This window comes from Phyllostomus discolor, chromosome 6 (genome assembly GCF_004126475.2).
Source record: "Phyllostomus discolor isolate MPI-MPIP mPhyDis1 chromosome 6, mPhyDis1.pri.v3, whole genome shotgun sequence".
Taxonomy (NCBI): Eukaryota; Metazoa; Chordata; class Mammalia; order Chiroptera; family Phyllostomidae; genus Phyllostomus; species Phyllostomus discolor.
The window spans coordinates 125,258,647-125,282,836 of NC_040908.2; the positions used below are offsets into that span (position 1 = coordinate 125,258,647).

Below are 24,190 nucleotides of genomic sequence, written 5' to 3' on the forward strand. Positions count from 1 at the left end.
TGACTGATAGAATTATAGAGGCTAATGTCAGAGGGCCTACTCTTTACTGAGATTGGTCATTACAGAGTGAGATCTGATTGATACTAGAATCCGATCACTGGGATGATCGGGGTCTGCTCTACGGATTTGTGGACGTGGCTCGTGCACCTTTAGCATCCCTTCACCTCTCAAGCCCACCTCACTGGGAGTAGGAGAGGGAGAATTGCAGGTATATATTGCAGGTCTAATACTGAGGTCTTTCAGTTGGCAGGGGCCCCCCCCCCCCAAACTAAGAAGTAAGAAAAGGCTTTCCTGGTTAATTCTTGGGCATTTCCCTGACTGGTTCAGAAAAACTTGAGTGATTTGGACACCACTCAATATCAGGCACCAGTATCAGGAGCCTCTGGACATTTCAGAGCGAGATCAGTAGGAGACACCATTCCAGGAACTCCTGAGCCCAGGACAGGGCCAGACACACCCTAGGTTCTCTATGTGTATTTGTTCATTGAGTAAATGGACACTCTGATTGCCCTGTCTTACAACAAAAACTTCTTTCAAACTGAGTTTTATACCATCCATGCACATTAGGGCCTCCATAGTGGGTTAGCTGGTGCTGACTGCTGTAGCCTGTGACAAAGTGCTCTTTGTGGATACAAGGGCCTCAGGGTCATAATATGCTGTAAAAGGAACCTGGAGAGTTCCCCTTTCTGAGCCAGAAAGTGTTGCTCAGGGAGAAGGCTGGCCAAGGACTTCTAATGGTTGCCCAGGCCCTTGACAGCAGTGATTTGTGCCATTGTTTACCCTCCCGAGAGACACTACGACCCTGCCATGGCTGGACCCTGGAAACAGCTCCTGCTCCAACTCTACTGTGGCTATGGGCCCGGATATCCCAGGAGACAAACTTCCCCTGCATTAAGCCTGCAGGCTGCAGCACAGCTGCGGCACAATCTCCAGAAGCTGTTACAGACCTTTGCCCTCTGACTCGCTGCAGGAAGAAAGCAATAAATAGTGGTCAGGGGAAGTTGTCAGGAACTGGCCCCAAAAGGCGCAGGGGCCATTGACTGGAAATGACCGAGGCAGAATTGAATTTCCCAGCCTATGCAGCCCCTGCTCAGAGGTTCCACTGCAAATGCAAAGTCTGTATTTCAGCAGGCTCTCTGCCCTGCTGCACAGTCCAACCGTGTCAGCAACCTCTCCCAAAAGCCATTACTAACCTCATCTCTCTCCTCTTGTCCCCACTGCACCCCTAGCTCTCATCAAATGCACTATTTCAAGGAGAAAATAAAGACTTATCCGTAAACTCTAAAATTCTGAACAGATCACAAACTTACTGCATTGGCCCCATCCTGACCTCCCTCCTTGGTGTTTCTCCCACTTTGACTTCTTGACATTACACTCTCCTGCTTCTCCCACTGCTTCCCCCTCACCCCAAGTCTTCCTTTGCCTCCCCTTACTCTGCCTGCTCTTACATGTTTTTGTTCCCTGAGATCTCTTCGTGGCCTTTTCTCACTGTACACACTCACTCAGGGCCTTCTCTTCCACTTCCGTAGCTTTGGCCATCATTCCTCTTTGACCCAATCATTCCTCTGAGCTCCAAACTTGTACAGATGCCTGCTCAACATCTCCACTTGGATATCCCACAGGCACCTGAAATCCAACCTGTCCAAAGCTAAAGTCGTGAGCATTCCAAACCCCTCTCTAATGACTCTTCCATCCTTGCAGTTGCTCAAGCCAGAAATGTGTTCTTCCCTTTTCCTCTCCCGGTATATCAATCAACCAGGACTAAGGGACTAAGTAAATCCTCATTATCTCTCCTATTTATCTATTTCTTTCCATCACTATTATCACTGCCCTGACCCAGGCCTCAGTTGTCTCTCCCCTGGACTGTTACAATTCCCTTTTCATAGCTGTCTGATCCTCCCATCCTTCCTCTACACCAGGATTTCTCAGTCTCAGCACGACTGACATTTCGGACCAGACAATTCTTTGCTGTGGTGCTGTCATGTGCATTACAGGATCCCTGGCCTCTCCCCACTGGACACCAGTTGTGACGATCAAAAATGTCTCTGGGCATTGCCAAATGTCCCCTCCAGAGGGCGAAATCACCTCCAGCTGTGAACTACTGTTCACTGATTGTCAAAAGCATTTTTTTTAGAAAACAAATATGATCATGGTAGTCCTCTACTCAGAAAGCTTCAGTGTTCCTTAAAAAGTTTAAATCTGTTGGCTTGGCTGGACTTTCTACTGTCTGTTCCCTCCCCCTGCACAGTCTCATCTCCCACCTTAAACTCCACCTTAAACTACAGTCACTAAGTCACTGTAGGCCTTCAAACAAATCAGGCTTTCCCACACCCATGTGCTCGCCACTTCTGCTTGATCCTGTCTAGTCTCCTCATAAACTCCTGCTTATCCTTTAAGTCTGAGCTCAAGGGTCCTTTGCTTTGGGAAGACATTCTTATTGCCTATCTGTACTTCACATGAACCCCCATCATGGAAGTTTTCTAATTGCAGTAAAACTGTTTCTTTGCACATGAATCTTCCCTTTAGAGTATAAACTCGATGAAACATGTGTGTGTTGTGGGTGGGGGTGACTCATTCACTACTATACTTGTATTCTGTGTCCTTAACACAAGATGTAAATTGAGTGAATCAAATACTAAGACTTCTTTTTTTAAATCCTCACCTGAGGGTATGTTTATTTATTGATTTTAAAGTGAGAGGAAGGGGTGGGGGGAGAGAGAAAGAGAGAGAGAGAGAGAGAGAGAATGTGCCCCAACAAGGGACGGAACCCAGGTATGTGCCCTGACCAGGAATTGAACCTACTGGTGTACAGGGCAATGCTCCAACCAACTGACCCATCTGGCCAGGGCTATTAAGACTTCTTGTAACCATTATGAATACCTACTGGTTATTTTTAACCCTGTTTCTCTATGGTTACTAAGAGTGAAAACTCCAGGAAACCACCTGGAGAGCTGCCCTCTTGCTTCAGGCACTAGAGGAGGAAGACGTTTGGAGGCCATAGTCCACTGGTCCCGGGCCAAGAAGCACAGTAAACACATGAGAGTGGGTGGCAACTGGACAGCAGCAAGCCGGCAAAAACCCAGAGTCTGGCCAGAAGGGAGGGGTTCAGCCAGGCCAGGCACTGGCCTGGAAATCTAAGCCCACAGAGAGCTCCCAGGAAGGTGTGCAGAAGTCTGGTGGACTTCTGAGACATAAAGACTTTAAGCACTAGTCTCCTAGGAGGCCTTGCTGCCTCCAGTCTCCCCTCCTGCATCCATACTCCATGTTGTAGCCAAAGCAACCTTTCCAAAAGACATTATCAGATTTCCTCGAGTCCCTCATTGGCTCCCTGTGATTTTTAAAAGTCAAAGCTTGTAATCTGGTCTGTCTACTATCTTGTCTCATCTCCCCCCGGCTCTTTCTCATCAGCACAGCTGAGGCCAGTGTGAACTATGCAGTCCCCTGAGCATGTCATGGTGTTTTGCAGTTCTTTCTGTAGGCCTGGAGTCCCTGTTCATACACCCTGTATTCTCCACTTGACAAAATCTCACTGGTTTTCCAAAGCCTTGTCCTCTGGGCTCCCACAGCAGCCCACATGCTGCCTGCCATGGCAGCAGTTACTAGTGTTGTCTCTCCACCTAGATTAGGACCTGCCTGGAAACAAGACTGTCCCCTTTCTTTGTTCCCAGGGCCCAGCACAGTGCAGAACTTATAGTGGGTGAGTTAATTCTTGATACCACAGACACATTTTCTCTAGACCCAATCTTAATTCCCTCAGCTATCAAGATTATCTGGCTTAGCTCTTGCATCTGCTCTCTCATCTTTTCACTAACCCTAATGCTCTGCATGGACTTTGGAGCTCACAGGATAGGACCAAATGCTCTGGTGTAAGTCACCATCAATAGATGCTTGGTTCTTGCTCTGAGCTCCCCTGTGGCCCTCTGATCCACTCCTGCCCATAGCAGCATCCCGCTGTGTGCAGGGCTTACCTACCTGTAGGAAGCAGGTTCCAGGCTGGGTGCCCTCAGGCAGTGAGGCATTGTAGAAAGTCCTCTGGAACTGAGGCTCGTTATCATTCACGTCTTGTAGGGCCACGCTAACTGTGGCAGAGGAGGCAAGAGGGGGCAAGCCGCCATCTGTGGCCACCACAATCAGCTGTGGCTGGGGCTCTAACTCATAGTCCAGCGAGGCAGCCGTGGTGATGATGCCTGAAGTGGGGTCGATGGAGAACCAGCGGGTGTGGGTGCCTGGGGCCAGGCTATAGGTGACCTGGCCATTGGTGCCCTGGTCAGGATCTCGGGCCATTACCCGCACCACAAAGCTGCCAGGCAATGCAACCTCAGGCAGGGGTTCTGGTCGGTAAAGCTGGTGGTCAAAGGCAGGTGCGTTGTCATTGACATCAGTGACATGCAACACAAAGGTAGCTTCGGCCCGCAGAGGGGGTGAGCCTGAGTCTGTGGCAGTAACCCGCAAGTTATAGGCATCACGCTCCTCTCGATCCAGCTGTCGAGCCACGCACACCAGATAGATGACGCTGTCCTGGGTGCTTAAGGCAAAGTGGCCCTCTCCACCCTCCAGGGACACATTGACATGGGCAAAGTCACCATCATCTGGGTCTGACACAGAGATGCGAGCCACGAGCTGGCCAGGTGGGGCAGCCTCAGACACTCGTGGGGAGCCATCGGCACTGAGGAAGATGACAGTCATGGAGGGCTGATTGTCATTGGCATCTCGCACGTGCACAGTCACAAAGGCTGAGCCCAGCTCAGGGTGAGCCCCACCATCCCGGGCCTGTACCACCAGTTCATGGACTCGCCGCTGCTCGAAGTCCAGTGGCCGCTCCAACCGCAGCAGCCCCGTGTGTGCGTCAATGGAGAAGGGTCCATCACCCTCGCTCTGCCTGCGGTTGATCTCATAAGTCACAGCCCCGTTGGCATCGGCATCGGCATCAGATGCGTACACTTGCAAGACTGGGCTGCCAGGGGCCAGGCTCTCAGACACCACAGCGTGATAGCGGCTCTGGTTGAAAGCTGGGGCATGGTCATTGATGTCCAGCAGTGTCACATCCAGCAGAGCCTGGGCCCTCCGGGGTGGTGAACCACCATCGTAGGCCTCCAAGTGCAACATATAGTGTGAGCGGTTCTCTCGGTCCAGCTCCCCAGTGACTACCAGCTCGGGCACCGGGGCCCCATCTGGACCGGGGCGTGTCTCCAGCCGGAAGGTCACTCCAGCCCCATCACCAGACAGTGCATAGCCCTGGGTTCCTAGGCGACCAGCATCTGCATCACGAGCAGGCTCCAGCGGGTAGCGGGTGCCAAGAGCTGTATGCTCAGGTATCTGCAGGGCAGCATGAGCCTGTGGGAAGGCTGGAGCATGGTCATTGATGTCAGCCACTCGCACAGTAACTTCCACAGTGGCACCGTCAGGAGTGACTGCAGTGAAGCGGTAGCGATCCCGCCGCTCACGGTCCAAGACACGGGCTGTACGGACCACCCCACTGTGTTCGTCGATGGCCAGGTCTGTGCCCACGCCGCTGCCCTCCTGCGCAGAAATGAAGTACATGGGGGGTGCTGCCGTACCTGCCGGAAGCCCTGCACTAATGTCCCCAATAAGTGTGCCTGCCGGCTGCTCCTCATCAATCTGCAGGTCCAAGCTCCCGGCCTGACCCCTGGCGCCTGGCACCCTGGCCCCCAGCAGCAGTAGCAGCAGTGGGAATAGGCAGAGGGGTCTGGGGCTCTGCATGCCAGTGCAGGAAGGCGCAGTGCCTGGCTCCTTCTGCATGACAGGCGCAGTCCAGATGTGTCTGGGGCTCCAGCTCCAGGCCAGGCTCTGGGCCCAGCCTGATCTCAGGTTTTGGATCAGGTCCAACTCGGGCCCTGGCTCCAGCGCAGGCTCCCTGACCTGGGAGAAAAACAAAAGTTAAAAGGTCACGACACGGGAGGGATCAACAGTTCAGGGAGACTGGGGTCTAGGCCTTGTGCTGCCTCACACCCACCTCGGGCCCAGGAAACCACACTTCAGGACTCCTCGGGCCCCAATCCAGTCTTTTCCTGGCAGATTTCCATCCCACCCTGACCCCCCTTCTCGACAGATTGTTTTGTTCCTATTGTTCAGGTCTGAATGCGCTCAGACTCCCTTCCATCTCTAGACTTTAAAATATGGCCAGTCCTTTCTCATTTTTCTTTTTATTCAGAACAAACACTCATCTCAATAACCGTGTGCTTGAGAACCTCACCTCAACTGTCAACCCTTTCGTCTATGCTGAAGACTTCTATCAGCATTTAACTATGCCAAAGTCTCTCCATATATGTGTATATACAATATATATAGCATATATATAATATTCCTGTAGTCTCATTTTCCTCCCCATTCAACAAGAGATTGAGCATATACTATGTGGAGACACTGGGGACACATCCATGAATAAAGGAAACAGTCCCTGGATGCCCTGACTGGTGTGGCTCAGTGGGTTGGGCATCGTCACACAAAGTAACAGGTCAGTGGTTCAATTCCTGGTCAGCGCACATGCTCGGGTTGCGGGTTCAGTCCCTGGCTGGGGTGTGTGCAAAAGGCAACCGATTGATCTTTGTCTCTTGTATCAATGCTTCTTTCCCTCTCTTTCTCCCTCCCACCCCCCAAAAATAAATAAATAAAATCTTTCAAAAAATACTCCCTGGCTTCACAGGGTTTACAGTTCAGGAACAGGAGAAGTGATTACAAATGTTTGATAAGGGCTGTGAGGAGAAGTACAGGGCACTATGAGGGCATAAGAGGGACTTAACACAGGGTGTCAGGAGAACTTCTGAGGAAGAGACAGTCAAGTTGGGATCTGCCTAATGAGTAACGGTCAGCTAGGCAATGGTGGACAGAGAAGAGGTTATAGGAAGGAGAGAAGAGCACTGGAAGACAGAAAAGACTGTGGAAAGGCTCAGAGTCCAAATTGAGAAAAGGCTGAGTGTTGGGGGGGTGGTTAGGGGACAATGTGTGTAAAGTGTATAGTGCTAGGGGCGACAGTATGACATGGGGCAGGGACTCATAGTGATGATTTGACATCCTAAAAGCAAATGGAAGCCACAAAAGTATTTTGAGAAGGGGTGTGCTAAGATATAGCTTATATTTTGTGAAGATCACTATCACTCACCTTGGGAAAACGAGAGGCATGAAGACAGGATGGTTATTTTAGAACAGTCCTTGCAACACACTTGTGGGAGTCCAGGCGATGGCACTGCTTTGATGATAACTTCGATGAATGTTAGCAATGAAAACAAGCAAGGTGGATAGGTCTGCAAGAGGTTTAGGAAGTAGAACAGACAGGGCTTGATGACTATTTGAAGGCAGGGGATAAGTAATAGGAGAAGTCAAGTATCGTGGGCAATTTTCTGGCATGAACCATCAGCTGGATAAAGGTATCCTTAAGTGGCCAGAAAAAGAGAGACAGACAGACATAAAACCAAAGAGGGGAGCTGCCTCAGGCTAAGGGGAGCCAGGGTTTCAAACGCTGATGAAGTTCAATGAAGGAGGAAGCCTTATGAAGGCATTAGTGACTAAATGAGAGCAACCCTCTTTGAAAGGTTGATTCATTTCCTCCAGTTTCTCACTCTCACACCCTCCTACCCTTTATGAAGTGAGGCTTCCTCTCCTATGACACTACTTTCACTAAGCTTCCAATCATTTCTGTGTTCTACATCAAATGGATGCTTTAAAAAAACCCAAAAAACCCTCCTGTTACTGTATTGTTCTGGAACATGGGCTTACTGATCATTGACTCCTTGAAGCCCACTTGTCTTGGCTTCACATAGTGACACCCCACTTCTTGCTTCCCTTGTACTTCTCTGTCTACTTCTCACTTTCTTGTGCAAGTTCCCCCACCCATCCTTTAAAAATTAGTGCTCTTCAGAGGATCCAAGATGGTGGCAAATTAGGTGGAAGCTACATAAACCCCCTTCCAGGACCAAATTGGAATTATAACTAACTCATAGAAAAATCATCCTGAATAACCAACTGAAGACTAGCTGTAGAGAAGCCTTATACTAAGGACCTAGAGAAGAAACAACATCACAAGATCAAGACTAGTAGGAAGTGCGGAAGCACAAGAGGGTTGGCGGGGCTCCCATGGGCAGCATCTGAAGGTCCAGAGGGACAGGAGGGCGGTTCCCCCTGAGTTGTATGGGGTCTAAACCCCAAGCTGGGCTCCCCAGCCTAAAACACCAGCACTGGGAAAGGCTGCCCACAGCATCTGGCTGTGAAAAGCAGCAGGGTTCTTGTCTACCAGAAAGAGACGGCTAGAAGTGCACACACCCTTGTAGAGGGCCAATGCACAAAACTGAGTTTGTAACCAGTTTCCCTGGGCTCTGGTGTAGGGAGGGCAGAGCAGACTACAGCCATGTGAGGAAACTCTGAGGTTGGTGGCCCTGGGGAGAGAGCTAAAGGGTCAGCTGCCAGGATACGTATAGTACAGAAGCCATCTTTCTTGGGCAGAGCACACCTTTCCATGTGGTATCAGTCTTGGGGGACGCAATAGGCCCACCGGCAGGAATCCCTCTTGTCCCATCCTGTGGAACTTAAGCCCTGCTGAGGAGTATAGCCAGAGGCTCTTTCAGGCAACCTGCAGGCAAAAGTTGATCTCTGGGTGCTTTGAAACTTTAGCTGACCCTCCCCCTGGCCTGGTGCTGGTAAAAGCCAGTGTTGGTATGCAGCTTGGTTCTTTCAGCACCCATCCAGGCCCAGCAGTGGGAGCCACAAGCTGTGGATCTCTGATAGCTTCTCAAACAGGTTGCTCAGGGTCAGTCACAGGCAGCATCTGACATAGGTTTCAAGAGTCTTTCCAGATCTACCTAGTACATAGAAACAAACATGAAGAGGGAGCCAGAATGGGAAGACAAAGAAACAAATCTCAAATGAAAGTACAAGAGAATTCTTCAGAGGAAGGTCTAAATGAAATGGAGGCAAGCAATTTATCAGATATAGATTTCAGAGTAATCATTATAAGCATGCTCAACAGCATGAAAAAAACATAGAAAACATTAAAAAAGGACCAGTTATAAATAAAGAATGCAATATCTGAACTGAATAATACACCGGAAGGAATAAACAGTAGGTTAGATGAAGCAGAGGATGAAATCAGCAATTTGGATGAAATCCTTGTTTGGAAATCCAAACAAGGTAGGAAAAAAACACCCAGTTGGAGTGGCAAAAAGAAAAAAAAATTAAAAATGAGGACAGTTTAAGGGACCTTTGGGAGAGCATGAAACTTCTGGCATCCCTATGATGTTAATAACATCCACATCATAGGGATACCAGAAAGAGAAGAGAAAAAGCAAGGGATTGAGAACCTATTTGAAGAAATAATGAGTAAAAACTTCCCTAGCCTGGTGAAGGAAAAAGACACATCAGTCCAGGAAACTCAGAAATGGACTCAAAGAGCCGTATACCAAGACACATCATAATTAAAATGGTAAAGCTTAAAGGCAAGGAGAGAATCTTAAAAGCTGCAAAAGAAAAGCAGGCACTTACCTACAAGGGAGCCCTCATAAGACTGTCATATGATTTCTCAACAGAAATATTTCAGGTCAGAAGGGACTGGCATGAGATATCAAAGTCATGAAAAGCAAGGACCTACAACCAAGATTACTCTATCAGCAAAGCCTTTATTTAGAATGGACAGGCAGATAAAGAGCTTCCCAGGCAAGAAAAAGCTAAACAAGTTCATTACCATCAAACCAGTATTATATGAAATGTTAGACAGTCTTCTTTAAGAAGAAGATAAAAAATATGAATAATAAAATGGCAATAAATACCTATCAACAGTTGAATCTAAAAAACAAAACAAACAGAACAGAAACAGAATTATAGATACAGAGAATGTTTTTATGATTGCTAGATGGGAGGGTCCTCTGGAGGATGGGAGAAAAAGTGAAGGGATTAAATAAAAATCAGTACTTACAGGATACTCATGGGGATATAAAATACAGCATAGGGAATATAGTAGCCAAAAAATATGCCATATTTTGTTGTGTATAATGAGCATTATTTTGCCCAAATTTTTGAGAGAAAAATAAGGATCTGCATTATCCATGGGTAGTACTAATTCCATATCTATATAAATGTGTTCAATTATTTTATTTATGCTTACACATTAAAAGTGTATAACTCTAGAAAGCAATAATGATATTTGTATGCAAAATAATACCTTGAAATATGATAATCAGTTTTGTTTCTAACTATAAATAGATAAATAAATAATTGAATTAAAAATTAAAATGAAAGATTTTTTTTTCATGAAAGTTTGGGCCAAAAACGTGGGTGTGCATTATACGTGGCAAAATACAGTATATGCATGGCCCATGGACATGGACAATGGTGTAGGGCTTGCCTGAGGGAATTGGGGATGGATGGTGTGGGCAAAGGGGGAAAAACTGGGATGACTGTAATAGAATAAACAATAAGATATAATTAGAAAAATTGTTTAAAAGTAAGAATAAAAATAAAATTGAAGAAGTAACAAAGAGCTTCCCAGAGAAGAAAAAGCTAAAGGAGTTTGTTACCACCAAATCAGTAGTATAACAAATGTTGCAGGGCTTGCTTGAAGGAGGAGGAGGTAGAGAAAGAGAAGGAGAAACAACAATAGTAGAACATAGCTAAAAAAAAATAAAATGGCAATAAATACAAATCTATCAATAATCATTTTAAATGTAAATGGCTTAAATGCTCCAATCAAAAGACATAGGGTAGCGGAATGGATAAGAAAACAAGACTCACGTATATGCTGTTCAAGAGACCCATCTCAGAATGAAAGATACTCACAGACTAAAAGGAAAGGGATGGAAAAAGATATTTTATGCAAATGAAAAGGAAAAAAAGCTGGGGTAGCAATACTTATATCTGACAAAATAGACTTTAAAACCAAAGTTACAGTAAGGGACAAAGGACTCTGTATTATGATAAAAGGAGCAATCCAAGAGGATATAACCCTGGTAAACATGAATGCACCCAACATAGGAGCACCTAAATATGTAAAGCAAATTTTGATGGACATAAAAGGAGAGACTGACAGAAATACACTCATAGTAGAGGGTTTTAACACCCCATTAACTTCAGTGGATAGATCCTCTAGACAGAAAATCAACAGGGAGATGGCAGTCTTAAATAACATGCTAGATTAGCCACTGTGGAAAGCAGTATGGAGCTACCTCAAAAATTAAAAGTGGAACTGCCTCATGACTAAATGATTCCATTTCTGAGAATTTATCGGAAGAAACCCGAAACACTAATTCAGAAGAATATATGCACCCCTACATTCATTGCAGCATTATTTACAATAGCCAAAATTTGGAAACTGCCCAAATATCCATCAGCAGATGGGTAGATAAAATAGCTTTGGTACATTTACACAATAGAATACACTTGGCCGTAAAAAAGAAGATTTTACCCTCTGCAGCTACATGGATGGACCTGAGTTCTTATCCACGGTTAAGCCTTCGATTCAAATGTATCAGTCAGTCATTTTTTTAATGTACCATCTATTTGCTGAATGACTTTCCAATCTCCATTTCCAGCTTGGAAGAGCCCTGGAGACATGTGGCCAGCTATATTGGACTTCCTTCACAGCATATCCCCAACCTCAAGCTGATTTTCTTCCTCCATTCTTTTTCCTGTGAACAGCACCAACGCTTATCCAACAATGTCTAAGCCAGAAATGCAGAAGCTCTCCTGGCTTCCTTGCCTCTCTATGGTCTGGTTTCCAATTAGTCATCCAAACCTAACTATCTCAACTAGACATGTCTAAAATGTGCCCTTTCCCTCTCTTTCCCATTGCTGCTGTCCTAGTATGAGCTTTGCCATCTCTCCTTTCCATTCTGCTCCTTACTGGTTCCCCAGGCTTCTGGCTTGGACCCCCAATCCACATAGCTATCCATACAACTCTCAAAAAACCACTCCTGACAAAAGGCTTCCATTGGTTCCCCATTATTTACAGCAGAAAACTGCTGCCTCTCTAGGGAAAAAAAATGCAGGAACACATACACAAAAACTGTGTCTGCAGTTTAAAGGGTTCATGGACACTAGGTATGGGATTTCTGGCTCACAATGTAAAGTCCAACCTCCTTACTATACCTTCCTGATCTGAGCCCTGCCAACCTCTTTAGCGTACCCCTTTCCTTTTTCCACCATACCCTGCATTCCAACACAAAACCCATTACCGTGTTCCTTCCCAACTCTGCCTTGTATGATCAGGGATATCCTCTGTAAATCCTCTCCAAGTGGCCTTCCGCTACTCAGACTTCAAGATGCAGTTCAAATGTCCTGTGTTTTGTGGAATCTTCTACATTTCCTCACCCCCTACTGGGTGCCCACTGCTCTTGGTGCACACTGACAATAAATTGCACAGCAGCCCTGATTTGTTCATGTTTTGGCCCCACTGTAGAACTGGAGGCTCCTTGAGGGAGCAACTTGACAGTCTGACTTAGTCTCTGAATGTCTTGCATTTAGTAGAGGTATAGCATCAGCAGGCCATTAGTGCTGAACGAATGGTCAGAGTCTCAGAATTGCACACTGCCACACCCACTGACATAGAAATATCCATGTACATTCCAACTAAGATGACATACACAAACATGTGTGAGTGCATGCCCTAGAGACACCGTGGTCAGTCCTGTGGCCACAGGAGTGTGTCCTTGGGTCTTTACAGATTTGCTCTGCTCTAGGACTTCCTGTCCTCCTAAGGGAGGTGAGTTTCTGACCCCCCTCTTACACTTCCAACCCCCATCTCTCCCATGTGCGTGAGTCAATAAAAAGAGCAGGGACACCAGAGTTTGAGCTGGATTTGAGTCCCAGTCTCTGTTTATTTTCCTAATCTATAAAATGGTTATGGTAATTCCTACCTTGTGGGGTTTTATGAGAATTAGAGATAATGGGAGCAAGGAGGCCAGAGCTGGGCATTTGGTAGATGCTCTCTCATCAGTTCCCAGCACCATTCCTGATGGGCATCCTCATCCTAGCCTCAGAGTTCTGGGATTTTATGCATGCACTAAGATCCCCAGGGCTCAAGTCTGAGGAGCCTATGGAGCTTCCCTGTGGAATAACAGGTCAGACAAACTTAGAACAAGGAGGTCAGAGTGAAGACAGGCTTGACTCAAGGAGGAGAGAGGCTGAGTGTACAGGGATGGCCCAGGGGCCCAGGTCGGGGATCTAGGCCTAGAGACTGGGTTTGATATGAAGAGTTAAAAGTTGCTCCTATTCATTTAATGACCTGGTTGACAGAAAGCAGTTATGGTTAACGGGGTGAGAAGATAATGGACAGTAAGATCAATGTGCTTATTACATGATGTATAACTCTCTGTCTCCCCACCCAGAGACGGAATACCAGCTATTTGAAGGCCACGATTATATCTTATTCACCTTTACGTGTAGCATAGAGCATGGCATGTAGTACCTGATCAATAAATTTTTTGAATGAAAGATATAAGATAAAAGCACAGGTGAAAGATCAACCTTAGCCCTGACTGGTGTGGCTCAGTTTATTGGGTGTTATCCTGCAAAGCAAAAGGTCACTGGTTTGATTCCTGGTCAGAGCACATGCCTGGGTTGTGGGTTTGGTCCTGGTCAGTGTGTGTATGAGAGGCAACTGACTGATGTTTCTCTCTTGCATCGATGTTTTTCTCCTCCACTTTCTCCCTCCCTTCCCCACTCTCTAAAAATAAATAAGTAAAATCCTTTAATGAATAAAAGAGCAACCTTGAAGAGGAGGGATTCAGATGCAGGCAAATGTCCCTTCTTCCAAACTGTATAGACCCCAGTGCCCTCCTTATCACCTAGCTTGGGTTCCTTTCTAGTGAAAACTCCCCCAATACACTCTTACAGTGGACACACAAAGGTGCATACTCATAAAGTCACAGACCCACCAATGCACTAACTTACATGCAGACAAGCACACTCAACACACACTCATACCCACATGGACAGGCTACTTTAACAGATACACAGCCAGTGCACCTAAATAGATACCCCTCCTCCCAAATCAGAGAAGCATGTTTTCTCACACAGATGGACAAATTCATTCACATGGACTCCCACAAACACACATACTCACATGTGGGCCTACATACAGACACACACAGAAATATACTTTCTCACTGGCCTCACATGGACAGGTTCATTCCCACAGATACCCCCCCCAACCATGTATGCACACAAGCACACTCCTACACACCCTCCCATGCACACAGACAGACCCACTTTCACACATGCACAGACTCACACAGACAGGCACACGTGCACACACTTGCAGACCCGCCCACACAGGCATGCTCTCACACATGCTGCCGGGGCACTCGTGGTCAGCTCTGCGGCTGCAGCTGTGACCTCTAGGTCCCTGGGGCCTCTGTCTGGACTGTGCCTCATCACTTCCTGCTCCAGGGCTTCCATTTCCAAACTCGAACTCCAGACTCTCTCCCGAGACTGTCTCATCCTTTCCAGCTCTTTTCTCAGCACCATCTCCCCCATCTGTCCAATGTTTCTCACTGCCTCTTCCCCAAGACTTGCTCCTCCTCCCTGTTCCTGTCTCTTTCCCTCTCCAGGTCTGTCCCATCCCTTCCCCCAGATCTGGTCTAAACATCCATCTTGTGTCTTTCCCCAATCTGTCCTGCCTCCTACCCAGACGTGTCTTCTTTCTCCCCCTATATCTGGTAACACCTCTTCTCCCACCCAGTCCTGTCTCGTTGTATGCCCTTGCTCTGTCCTGGTCCTGTTACTCTGTCCTCTGGCTCCATCCTGCCCTCCCCCTCTAGCCCCACATCTGGGCCTCTGGAACCACAGCTGGTTCTCATTAGGAGGGGGAGGGGCAAGACTGTTCATTGGGGCCTGCAATGTGATGTCAATCCTCCCCCCAACCCGCAGCTTGTATGTCTATAGGACCTGTGAGCAGGGGTACATGGGAGAGGAAAGAGAGGTGGGTTGGGGAAGGAATGGGGGACCATAAGGGAAGGGGGTATTACAGGAGGAAGTAGAGGAGTGGCTCGAGGTACAGAAGGGGAAGTAGGCTGGGAGAGCTTGCACCACCCAGGCCTCCTCCCTCAACTTCCTGTCCCAGGGCCAGGGAGGGGCAGAGACCAGAAAGACAACAGGGTGAGAAGGGGAGCTACCAGGCAGACTGGCACAGAAGTGGAAGAAGGGGAAGGTGGACTCTGTGAGCAAAGGGAGGTGGAAATACAGGGCCAGGCAGAAAGGAGAAAGGAAAGAGTTCTGGTGGGTGGATGACAGGGAGCAGACTGAGGGAGAGTGAGTATGCATAGCAAAGGAAAGAGTGAGTGGAATTAATGCAGACAGGGGAGGTAAGTCAGAGACAAGAACAATGTACCTGGAGAGATGGGGTGGGTAGATAAATAGAAGCAGGAGACAGAGCTGGAAGGGTGGGAGGCAGAAAAGACAGGAGACTGAGGAAGGAAGGAGGGAGGAAAAGGCTGACAAAGACAAACAGGCTACCCTGGATAGCCTTGGGACAACCCCATGGGACAGTGACCGGGGGCCAAGGCAGTACCCAGAACCTGGCTCTCCAAGGACTGGCTCCCAGGAGATACTTCAGGGAGAGGCTGGAGAAGGATGTGAGCAGAGGAGGCAGAAATAAAGTCTATTTTCTGAGCTTTTATAGTGTGCTGGGCCTTATGCCAGGCAATTCACAGACAGTATCTCGTTTAATCATCATAACAATCCTGTGAAGAAGGTGTCCCGCCTTCCATTGAGGAAATTGAAGCTCAGAGTGAAACAGCTTCCCTCAGTTAGCACAGCCTCAATTTTATCCCAGGACTATGTACTCCACACTGCATGGGATTCAGGAAGAAGGGAAAGATGGAAAGAGGAAGAAATTATAGGGGGAGTTGAGGGGAGACAGTCCTAGTTGGCCAAGGGAGACCTGAAGAAGTCAGGAGCACAGAGAACAGGAGGACACAGGGAAGAGAGATGAAAGAAAGAGAAGCTGACAAGTCTTGGCCCCTGACTGTTCAGGAAGGGTGAGGGAATAGAAGTTCTAGACTGACTCCTCAGCTTCCTGCCAAGCTACTAAAGTGGTGCTGTTAGGATACCACAGAGAAGAAGCCATTTTTCACGTGCCTGTTGGAATCCCCACATGCAGTTGTTCCAAGCACAGTTGGATGTGGAGCCTAGGATGGAGGTCTAGATTTGGACAAATCAGGGAGTAACAAAAAGCCATGGGTGTGGGGACCGAGAGATAGGACATGTAGAGTGGGAAGTGAGTTTAGGACAGAACCTGGTGAACACTCACATTTAAAGTGCAGTCTGAGGAGACCTTTATTCTTAGATAAGGAGGCAGTATCACAGAAGTTAAGGGAGGAAACATTTCAACAAAGAGGGAGAGATCAATAGCATCCAATGCTGCTGACAGTAAATAAGATGAGGGTGGAGAAGTGGCTGATGACTTTAGTATTGAGGAGTTCAACTAGTGACCTCAGGAAGAACAGTTTAGGAGAGCCATGAGGGTGCAATCTTCCTGCAGTGGGAAATGAGATGGACTGAATTGACAAACAACTAACTATAGAAAGGACTTCAGCATAGATTCATTCACCAATGCACACTTAGTGAAATCCTAGAATAGGAAGGCAAAATATTATAGGGAAGCAGGACAGGATAGTGATGAAGATGTGAACTCTGGGGCCAAATCAACTGGATTTTCTGCACAGCTTCACACTTACCAACTCTGTGACCTTGGGCAAGCCACTTAATTTCTCAGTGCTTCCATTTCTTTACTTATAAAATAAGGAAAATACTGATACTTACTGCATTATGTTTGCAGTATGAACAGTGTCTGGTACACAGTACCTATTTGATAAGTGTGCAAGCACGAATTACTATTACAGTGGTTAAGATGATGAACACTGCTGTTAGACAGACTTAAGTTCCCATTCTGACTCTACCACTTAAAACATAACCCTTGGGCAAGTTGTTTAACCTATCTAACTCTTGGTTTCTCCTGTGAAATGGGACTTAAAGGGAACACTTTATATGGTTGATACAAGAACCAAATGAAAGAATGCTACAAAAACTTAGCATAGTGTCTGGTATACAGAGAAGGCTCGATAAATATCAGCTGCTATTATTGTGTGCCAGACACACACAGTAACCCTGGGATAAGTGTTATTTCACAGATGAGAAAACTGAAGGTAATAGCAAGTAGCACAGAGACATCTGCAGCTCTCACAGACCCTGAAACTAGTTCTTTCTGTTATACCATGTTACTTCTCTGCTGGAGGGCTTGGAATGCCCTAATAAAGGGTCATGGCCAGGCAATAGAACAGGGAAGGAGAATGAGCAAAGTTCTGCTTTAGGAGAATAAATGGCAGTGTGGACAGGGTGGGTTAGAAGAGATCAATGAGGAGGTAACTGCCAGTCTAGATAGACAGTCAGGTGGGCATGGAGTCAGGTGATGAGAGGGGAAGAGATCAGAGGATGCTTGGAGGTCTCCAGGAGACAAAGAGAAAAATAGGGAGAGGAAGGCCTACGGCGTGCTTGTGAAATGATTCATTAATAGATTTATTCAACAAATATCTACTAAAGACCTACCATGGGCCAAATACCATATTAAGCAGTAGAAAAATAGCAGTGACTTGGAAAGATCAAGTGCCTGCCTTTGTGGTGTCCACAGGCAGGGAGACCTGGAAATGGTGAGGGAGCTAGGAGTGGTGGTGATGGGCAGCAAGGGCCTGGTCCTAAGTTCTGATCCTGACAATCAGAGTCCAGACTGCAGAGGACATGGTGCAGTTGGAGCTAGCAGAGAAGTTGGAGATGTAGAGACCCAGAGATGTCGAGATGAAAGAACAAATTTGAAAATGCTGGGAGACAGGAGGTTGAGGGGTAGGCAAGCACAGTAGAGGGACTGAGACATTGGAAATAAAATGAACTAAGTTGAAAGTTGAGCACTTCATAATTGTTTTCTTTCGGAATCCTCAAAACAACTCTTTTAATGTTACTTCCATGTTCACCTGAGGAAAGGGGAGCTCAGAGAAGCCAGGGTCATCTCAGTGGCAAATGGTGTGGCTGTAAGGTCTGATGTGTACCCCTGCTCCCTCCTTTCTTCCCTCCCCGCCTCCTTCCTCACCAACCTTATGGCATTTCTAGGCCTTGATAGACAATAGCTCCTTCCTTTGAGCAGCTTAGAGGGGAAAACATAAACAAACTTCTAGTGTGTTAAGCAGAACATAGAGGGGCATCCTGACTCAGGCTTAAGGGTTCCAGGAGGACTTCTGGGAGGTGGTGTCCTCTCACGAGGGTATATGAAAATTGAAGTACTTTCCCTGTGGCATTAGTTAAAAATTCCTGGAAGTCAGAGAGTTACCTGGGAAACATGGACACTGGAGCTGAAGGAAGGGGTAGGCAGCAGGAAGCCAGGAAAAAGATGGGATCCAATAGCACAAACCACTGAGAGGGACTTTTGCTTTGCAGGTACCAGGGCATTAGAGAGGAAGAGAAGAGGGCAAGAGCACAAGTACCTGGGAATCTCATATGGAGAGGAGAAGAGGCCAGAGTGCCAGGAGCTGGAAGGCTCGGAGCGAGTGTATGTGTATGGGGGGATCCAGGGCGGGGGGTGCGGGCAGTGTTAAAGGCAAGAGCTGCTTATGGTACCTCTAGGGAAGAGGGCCTGGTGGAGTGGAGAGAATGGCAAGGCACTGTAGCGCCTTATGGCCTGATGGCAGGTCACAGCTTCCTCATTTTCACTCCTTCCGGAACTGTAGCAGACACCTGGCCCCAAAAATTTGGATCTGCAAATTTCTGGTGCTCCTTAAGTGTTTGCTAACTGAATGAAAGAGAAATAAAGGCTATTCACGTGCTCATAGGAGACATGAGTAAGACACAGCATAATTAGTCAAGTGAAGTCCCTGTGGAGGTGGGAGGAGATGGGATCCACAATAGGTGGGGGATGGGTCTCAAATTGAAGAGCTGCTTCTTCACTATCACAGGAAAGCAGATGAGAGGGGAGAGGAAGAGGATCCAGGAAAAGAGAAGCCCAGGTGAAAGGGAGAGAGGAGGAGAGAGCATAGAGTGAGAAATGATAAGTTGTGAGGAAGGGGAGTGGAAATATCTTCAGTGGGATAAGTGGGTACGTGTGGAAATACCTCAACTGTGTGAGCAGCTGAGCCCAGAGGTCAGTCTTCTGAAGAGTGAATGAGGGTGAAGGGCATGCTGTGAGGTGGCTCATTCATTCATCTATTCATTGCCAAGAATCTGTCAGGGGCCCTGGGCACATGAAGATGAATAACATGCAACCTTGCCATCAATGAAGTCCCAGCCCAGTCAGAGACAGAACAGGGAAGAGGCAATGACAATAAAAAGACAAGAGGATCCCAAGCCTGCCTGGTAGAGTCAGGAAAGGATTTGAGACTAGATCTGAGGATGGGAAGGGGTTAGCCAGGAATAGGGAGTGAAGGGCTTTTAGGGCAGAGAGTAGTATGTGCAAAAGGCTGGAAGCATGGAAGAATGCAGTGTCTTTGGGGAACTACAAGGAATTCAATATGACTGGAACTTGCAATATGAGGGAGCTAGAGGAATGGGACAGGTAATGAGGCTAGGGAGATTCTGGAGGGGGTGGTCAGATCATGAAGATCTCATAAGCATTGTTAAAGTAGAGGTTTCACCCAAGACAATGGAGGATGGACACTGAAGAATGTTGAGCAGGGAATGACATGGTTGGATGTGCACTTCAGGGAGATCCCTCTTGCTGCAATGAGAATGAATTGGAAGAGGGAAGGAAAGAAGTTTAGGGAGACAAGTTAGAAGGCTCTTTCAGTAATTCATGTTAAAAGATGGTGAGGTGAGGGCAGTAGCTGATGCCATTAAGAAAAGAGACATTTGAGATAGCTGGAAAGATGGTAGAACTAACAGGTTCCAATGACTTCTGGGTAATGGGACATGTGGAGAAGAGAGTGACTACAGTTAATTTCTGGGTTTGTAGGTTGATAACTGAGTGGGGATGGTTTAGGGCAGGAAGAAGTGATGAGTTCAGGTTTGGACATGTTAAGGGACTTGTGAGTTATATAGTACAGATCAGGTACAAAGCAGATATGAAGGTCTGGAGGTCAGAAGAGAGGTCTGGAACAGGCAGATATTTGGGAGTCATCAGCTTAAACAGATGATAATTAAAGCCCTGGAAATGAATGAAATGAATCACTCAGAAGGGTGTATACAGTAAGATGATAAGAAGGTCCAAGCCAGATCCCTAAGGAACAGTAACATTTAGGGGTCACCCAACAGAGTCCCTGAAGCAGACTGAGAAGCCAGGAGCAGTTCTGGGAGAGAGATGCACAGATTCCCACCATGCTATAATCATCTGTTTGTTTGCTTCTCTCTCCTATTGAAGTTTAAACTGCTGGAGGGTAGGAATAATGTCTTCTACCACAGTATTTCCATCACTCAACAGTGTGGTTGGCACATGAGAACTCATTAAATGTTCATAGAATAAAATAATGGCTCAGAAGCCATAAGATGATAATGATTCAAACCGAAAAGAATGGTCAACTGCCAAAAGGTCAAGTAGTTACAGACTTTTGAAAAGAGCCCCTAGAGTTGGCAGATGAGAGGTCACTTTTTCTTAGGGAGGGCAGTTACTTTGGAGGGGCAGGAGTAAATGGGAAGTGAGGAGGTGAGAGCAGCTCCATGCAAAAGACACAAAACATGGCAGTGAAGCAAGTGAGAGTTTCTTAGTTAATTGGGTATTACAGGGTTAGGGAACAAAGGAGAGACTAGAGGCCATTCACATGCTCACAGAGAAATTGGAGACATGGGTAAGACATGGAATAATTAGTCCAGTGAGGTCCCTGTGTAGGCAGGAGGAGATGGGACCCACAACACAGGTAGAGGATGGGACTCAAATAGAAGAGCTGCCTCTTCATTATCACAGGAAAGCAGAAGAGGTTGAGTAGGATGCAGATAAAACTTGAAGGAGGAGGCGGAAAGCTGAGGAATTCAAACTGGATAGCCTTAGTTTTCTTAGTGTTCAAGTAGAACAGGTTATCTGCTCCTACTTCCTCCCTCTCCTCAATCCCCATATCCATTCTATCACTGAACCCTGCTGACATCACTGCCTAAAGAACTCTTGAAACCTTGTACTTCCTCCCTCTGTGCTGCCACAACTCCAGTTCAGGCCAGCACGATCCCCTCCTGGGTCCCTGCAACAGCCAACTACCCTTTTCAGACTCCTTCCTCCAGTCTCCACTCTGCTATCAGAGAGGTATTTCTAGAACAGATCTGAGTATATCATACCACAACTTCAAAAGATTTGGTGATGTCCCATTATTCTTGGGTTAAGTTCTTTTCATATGGTCTACAAAAACTGTATGATAGCACTAACCTTCCATCAACCTCTCTCTCACAGACTCTTACCTCTCCTCACACCATGCTGTTAGTGGCAGGTTCACTGGACTGCTTTACACCTCAACATACATCACTTTCTTCATGTGGGCTTTCCCATGCTGCTCCCCTGACTTGAGGTATTCTCTACCCACCCCACTTCACTCACCTCCAACTCTCCTTTGGTTGATTCCCTATTTATCCATCAAGCTGAAGCTTAAATATCACTTCCTCCAGGAAGCCTCTTCTGACCTCCCTACACTGGTCTTGGTTTCCCTGCTATGTGCTGCCATGTTACAGCACTCACCCCATGTAAACCCCATTAAGGTAAGGACCATGTCCTTTTCTGTTCATCCTTGTAATGCTAGCACCTACCACACTGCCTGGCACAGAATATGTGCTTGCTGAATGAATGAACCACTAAATTGACTAATTAATCTGCTGAAAACAATGAGATGAGGGATATGAGTTAAGGGATGTGACAAAAAATAGGGAAAAATCATCTATTTATTTGTTTATGGAGGGTCTAGTTGAGGATTGAATTTATAGAAGCATGAATTTATAGCAACATCACTTGGTATGGTTGAGAGCTCACTCTAGCTAGGATTGAGACTTTGTGGATGGGTGGGCTCAAGGACAAAGTAACCAAGATTGACCAAAGAATAGTTGAAAGGATGGCCCTGGGTGTATCAAGTAGAAGAAGAGCAGACAGCCAGGAAGGGTTAGATTGAGAGAAAGCAAAGAGGTCAAGTGCAAGAGGTCATTATGAGGCTAAAGAATAGTTATAATGTGAACAATGGCATCTGAGAACTAGAAGGACCTGGGAGGCTCTGGGCTGAGAGTGGAATGCAGGAGTTTAGAATTTTAGGGATGGACCAGTTCTACAGAATGGTCCTGGGAGGGGAGAAGGTAATAGGAGCTAAGGAGCTCAAGAAACTGTGAGGCTGGGGTTTTGAGGGACACTTGAACCACGAGAAGACTGATCCAGGCCCCCGAGTTTTCAGGAAACAAGAGGGTAAGACTGGCAGTCTATGGGTAAGGGGTAATGCTGTGAGCATTGTAAGTCAACAGGAGTTTACTTAGCAGCTGGGACAGCTGCTTTGGTGGGTGCATATCACCTACAAGTGTGTCTCCTATGGGTTGTACAAGCGGCTGTGTGATAAGGGTGATTGCAACACAGCCTCCTGTTAGCGTCAGGCTCCTGGGACACCTGTTTTGTATGGACAGCTCTGATGAAGTATAACCTAGATGATGGGTTGACTATGACAACATTTCCAGTAGATGTGTATTGCTGCAACAGTGCCTCCTCTGGTATGTGTTGATCTTGACAATGATCATGTGGGAATATATTGGCTGTATCATTTCTACTGTCTGTGTGTGTTGTCCTGAGGGCATCATCTTCCCTAGGTGGGTGTTGGTTCTGACAGTGCTTGGGGAGGGGGGGCCGGGATGCATGATGGCTTTGAAGGCATCTCTTGTGAATATGTGTTGCCCGGGACTGTGTCCCCTGTGGGTTGAGTAGGGCCATGACTCTGTCCCCTGTGGGTATTTGAGGAGTTGACATAAGCAACAATATTTTTCTGGCCTATGACCCCATGGCTGCGGGCCCAGCCCACGCCACACTGAGTTCATTGTGCTTCTAGATCTCCCTCTCAACACCCTCTCCACGTGGAAGGAGGCCGGTGGTGACCTCCCTCGTCCCCTGCACAGGATGCTGATAGAGGTGTCCTGGGCACAAACTCAGAACACCGGCCTGGGGTGACCAGCCTCCACTTCGGGCTTGGCCTGTCTCTTCTCTGCTTCTCTTTACTTCTCCCTCCTCAGTTTCTTTGTCTCAGTCTCAGTTTGTCTCTGTCACACACCCAGTCCTGACACATGGCTCCCACAGAGGCAGCAACACACACACATATGCACATGCACGCGCGCTCGCACACACACACACTCATACTGACTCGCTTAACATGACACACACTCATTCTAACCCACACACCCTCGGAGTGACACGCACATACACACGCAGCCAGCAAACATGCAGGCACACAACCTCCTGGTGACACGCACTAACTCACGCAGCCCATGCACTCACACTGGGAGAACACACACGCCCTGCCCGCACCCCGGCACACTCTCCCTCCAACACGCCCCGGCTCGATGACGCACACAAAGACCCCCCAGGCCCTGCCCCCGCGCTCACGTTCACGCTCGCCCTCGTCCCGCAGGCCCAGGCCCCCCCCCCCTCCCCCATTGTCTCCAGCTCAGAACAAAGCCCCCGGCTCCTCTGCCGCCGCGGCCACCCGAGAGAGGCTGGCCGGGCCTGGTGGCCACGGCCGGAAGAGTCGGGCGTCCGCGGGCACTGACCTCGGCGAGGCGCGGGCTCTCTCGCCTGTTTCAGGGGCGCCGTCCGGCCGCGGTCAGCCCCCCGGGCAGCGCCTGCCCGCGCGGGGCCTGGGGCTGCGCATCATCCGTCGCTGCTGTCTCGGGCCCGCGATCAGCTCGGGGAGAACTGCCGTCGTTCCTCGCGCCCCTGGCCGTCGGTGGGTCCGTCCGCCGCCACCGCAGGGGCGCCGCCTCCTCCACAGCCGCCCCGGGGAGGATGCGAGCTTCGCCGCGGCCCCGCGCCCCCTCCCCTCCCCCGCCCTTCGCGCGGTAACCCGAGCCCCCGCCCCTCCGCCCGCAGAGCCCCCGCCTCCACCCCCACCCGCGCTTAGTGCCGCGGCCCCCCCAGCTCCAGCCCGGCCTCCTCCGCCCCTCGACTTCCCGGCCCCGGTCCCGCCGCCGGATCCCGCCCCTGCTCTGCGCCGTCCCAGTTCTCTTCCCTTCTCCCGGTCACTGCGCCCCGTCCCCTCCTCCCATCCCGTTCTCT

At 48.0% G+C, this 24,190-nt stretch overlaps 1 protein-coding gene across 2 annotated transcripts in view; it reads right to left on the reverse strand.

Moving 5' to 3' along the window:
• The window catches only part of DCHS1 (dachsous cadherin-related 1), a 37,919-nt gene extending 13,958 nt beyond the window's left edge, over positions 1-23,961 (reverse strand). The window contains exons 1-2 of one of the 2 annotated variants that reach the window (XM_028517078.2): positions 23,686-23,961; positions 3,973-5,880 (exon numbers count right to left, since the gene is read on the reverse strand). In XM_028517078.2, coding sequence (XP_028372879.1) covers positions 3,973-5,760 — 1,788 coding nt within the window. In that variant the 5' untranslated portion in view covers positions 5,761-5,880; positions 23,686-23,961. Of the gene's footprint in view, positions 1-3,972; positions 5,881-5,974; positions 5,992-23,685 lie in introns of those variants that run through there. The other variant, XM_036030143.1, reaches the window with a different exon arrangement.
• Positions 23,962-24,190: the final 229 nt, after the last annotated feature.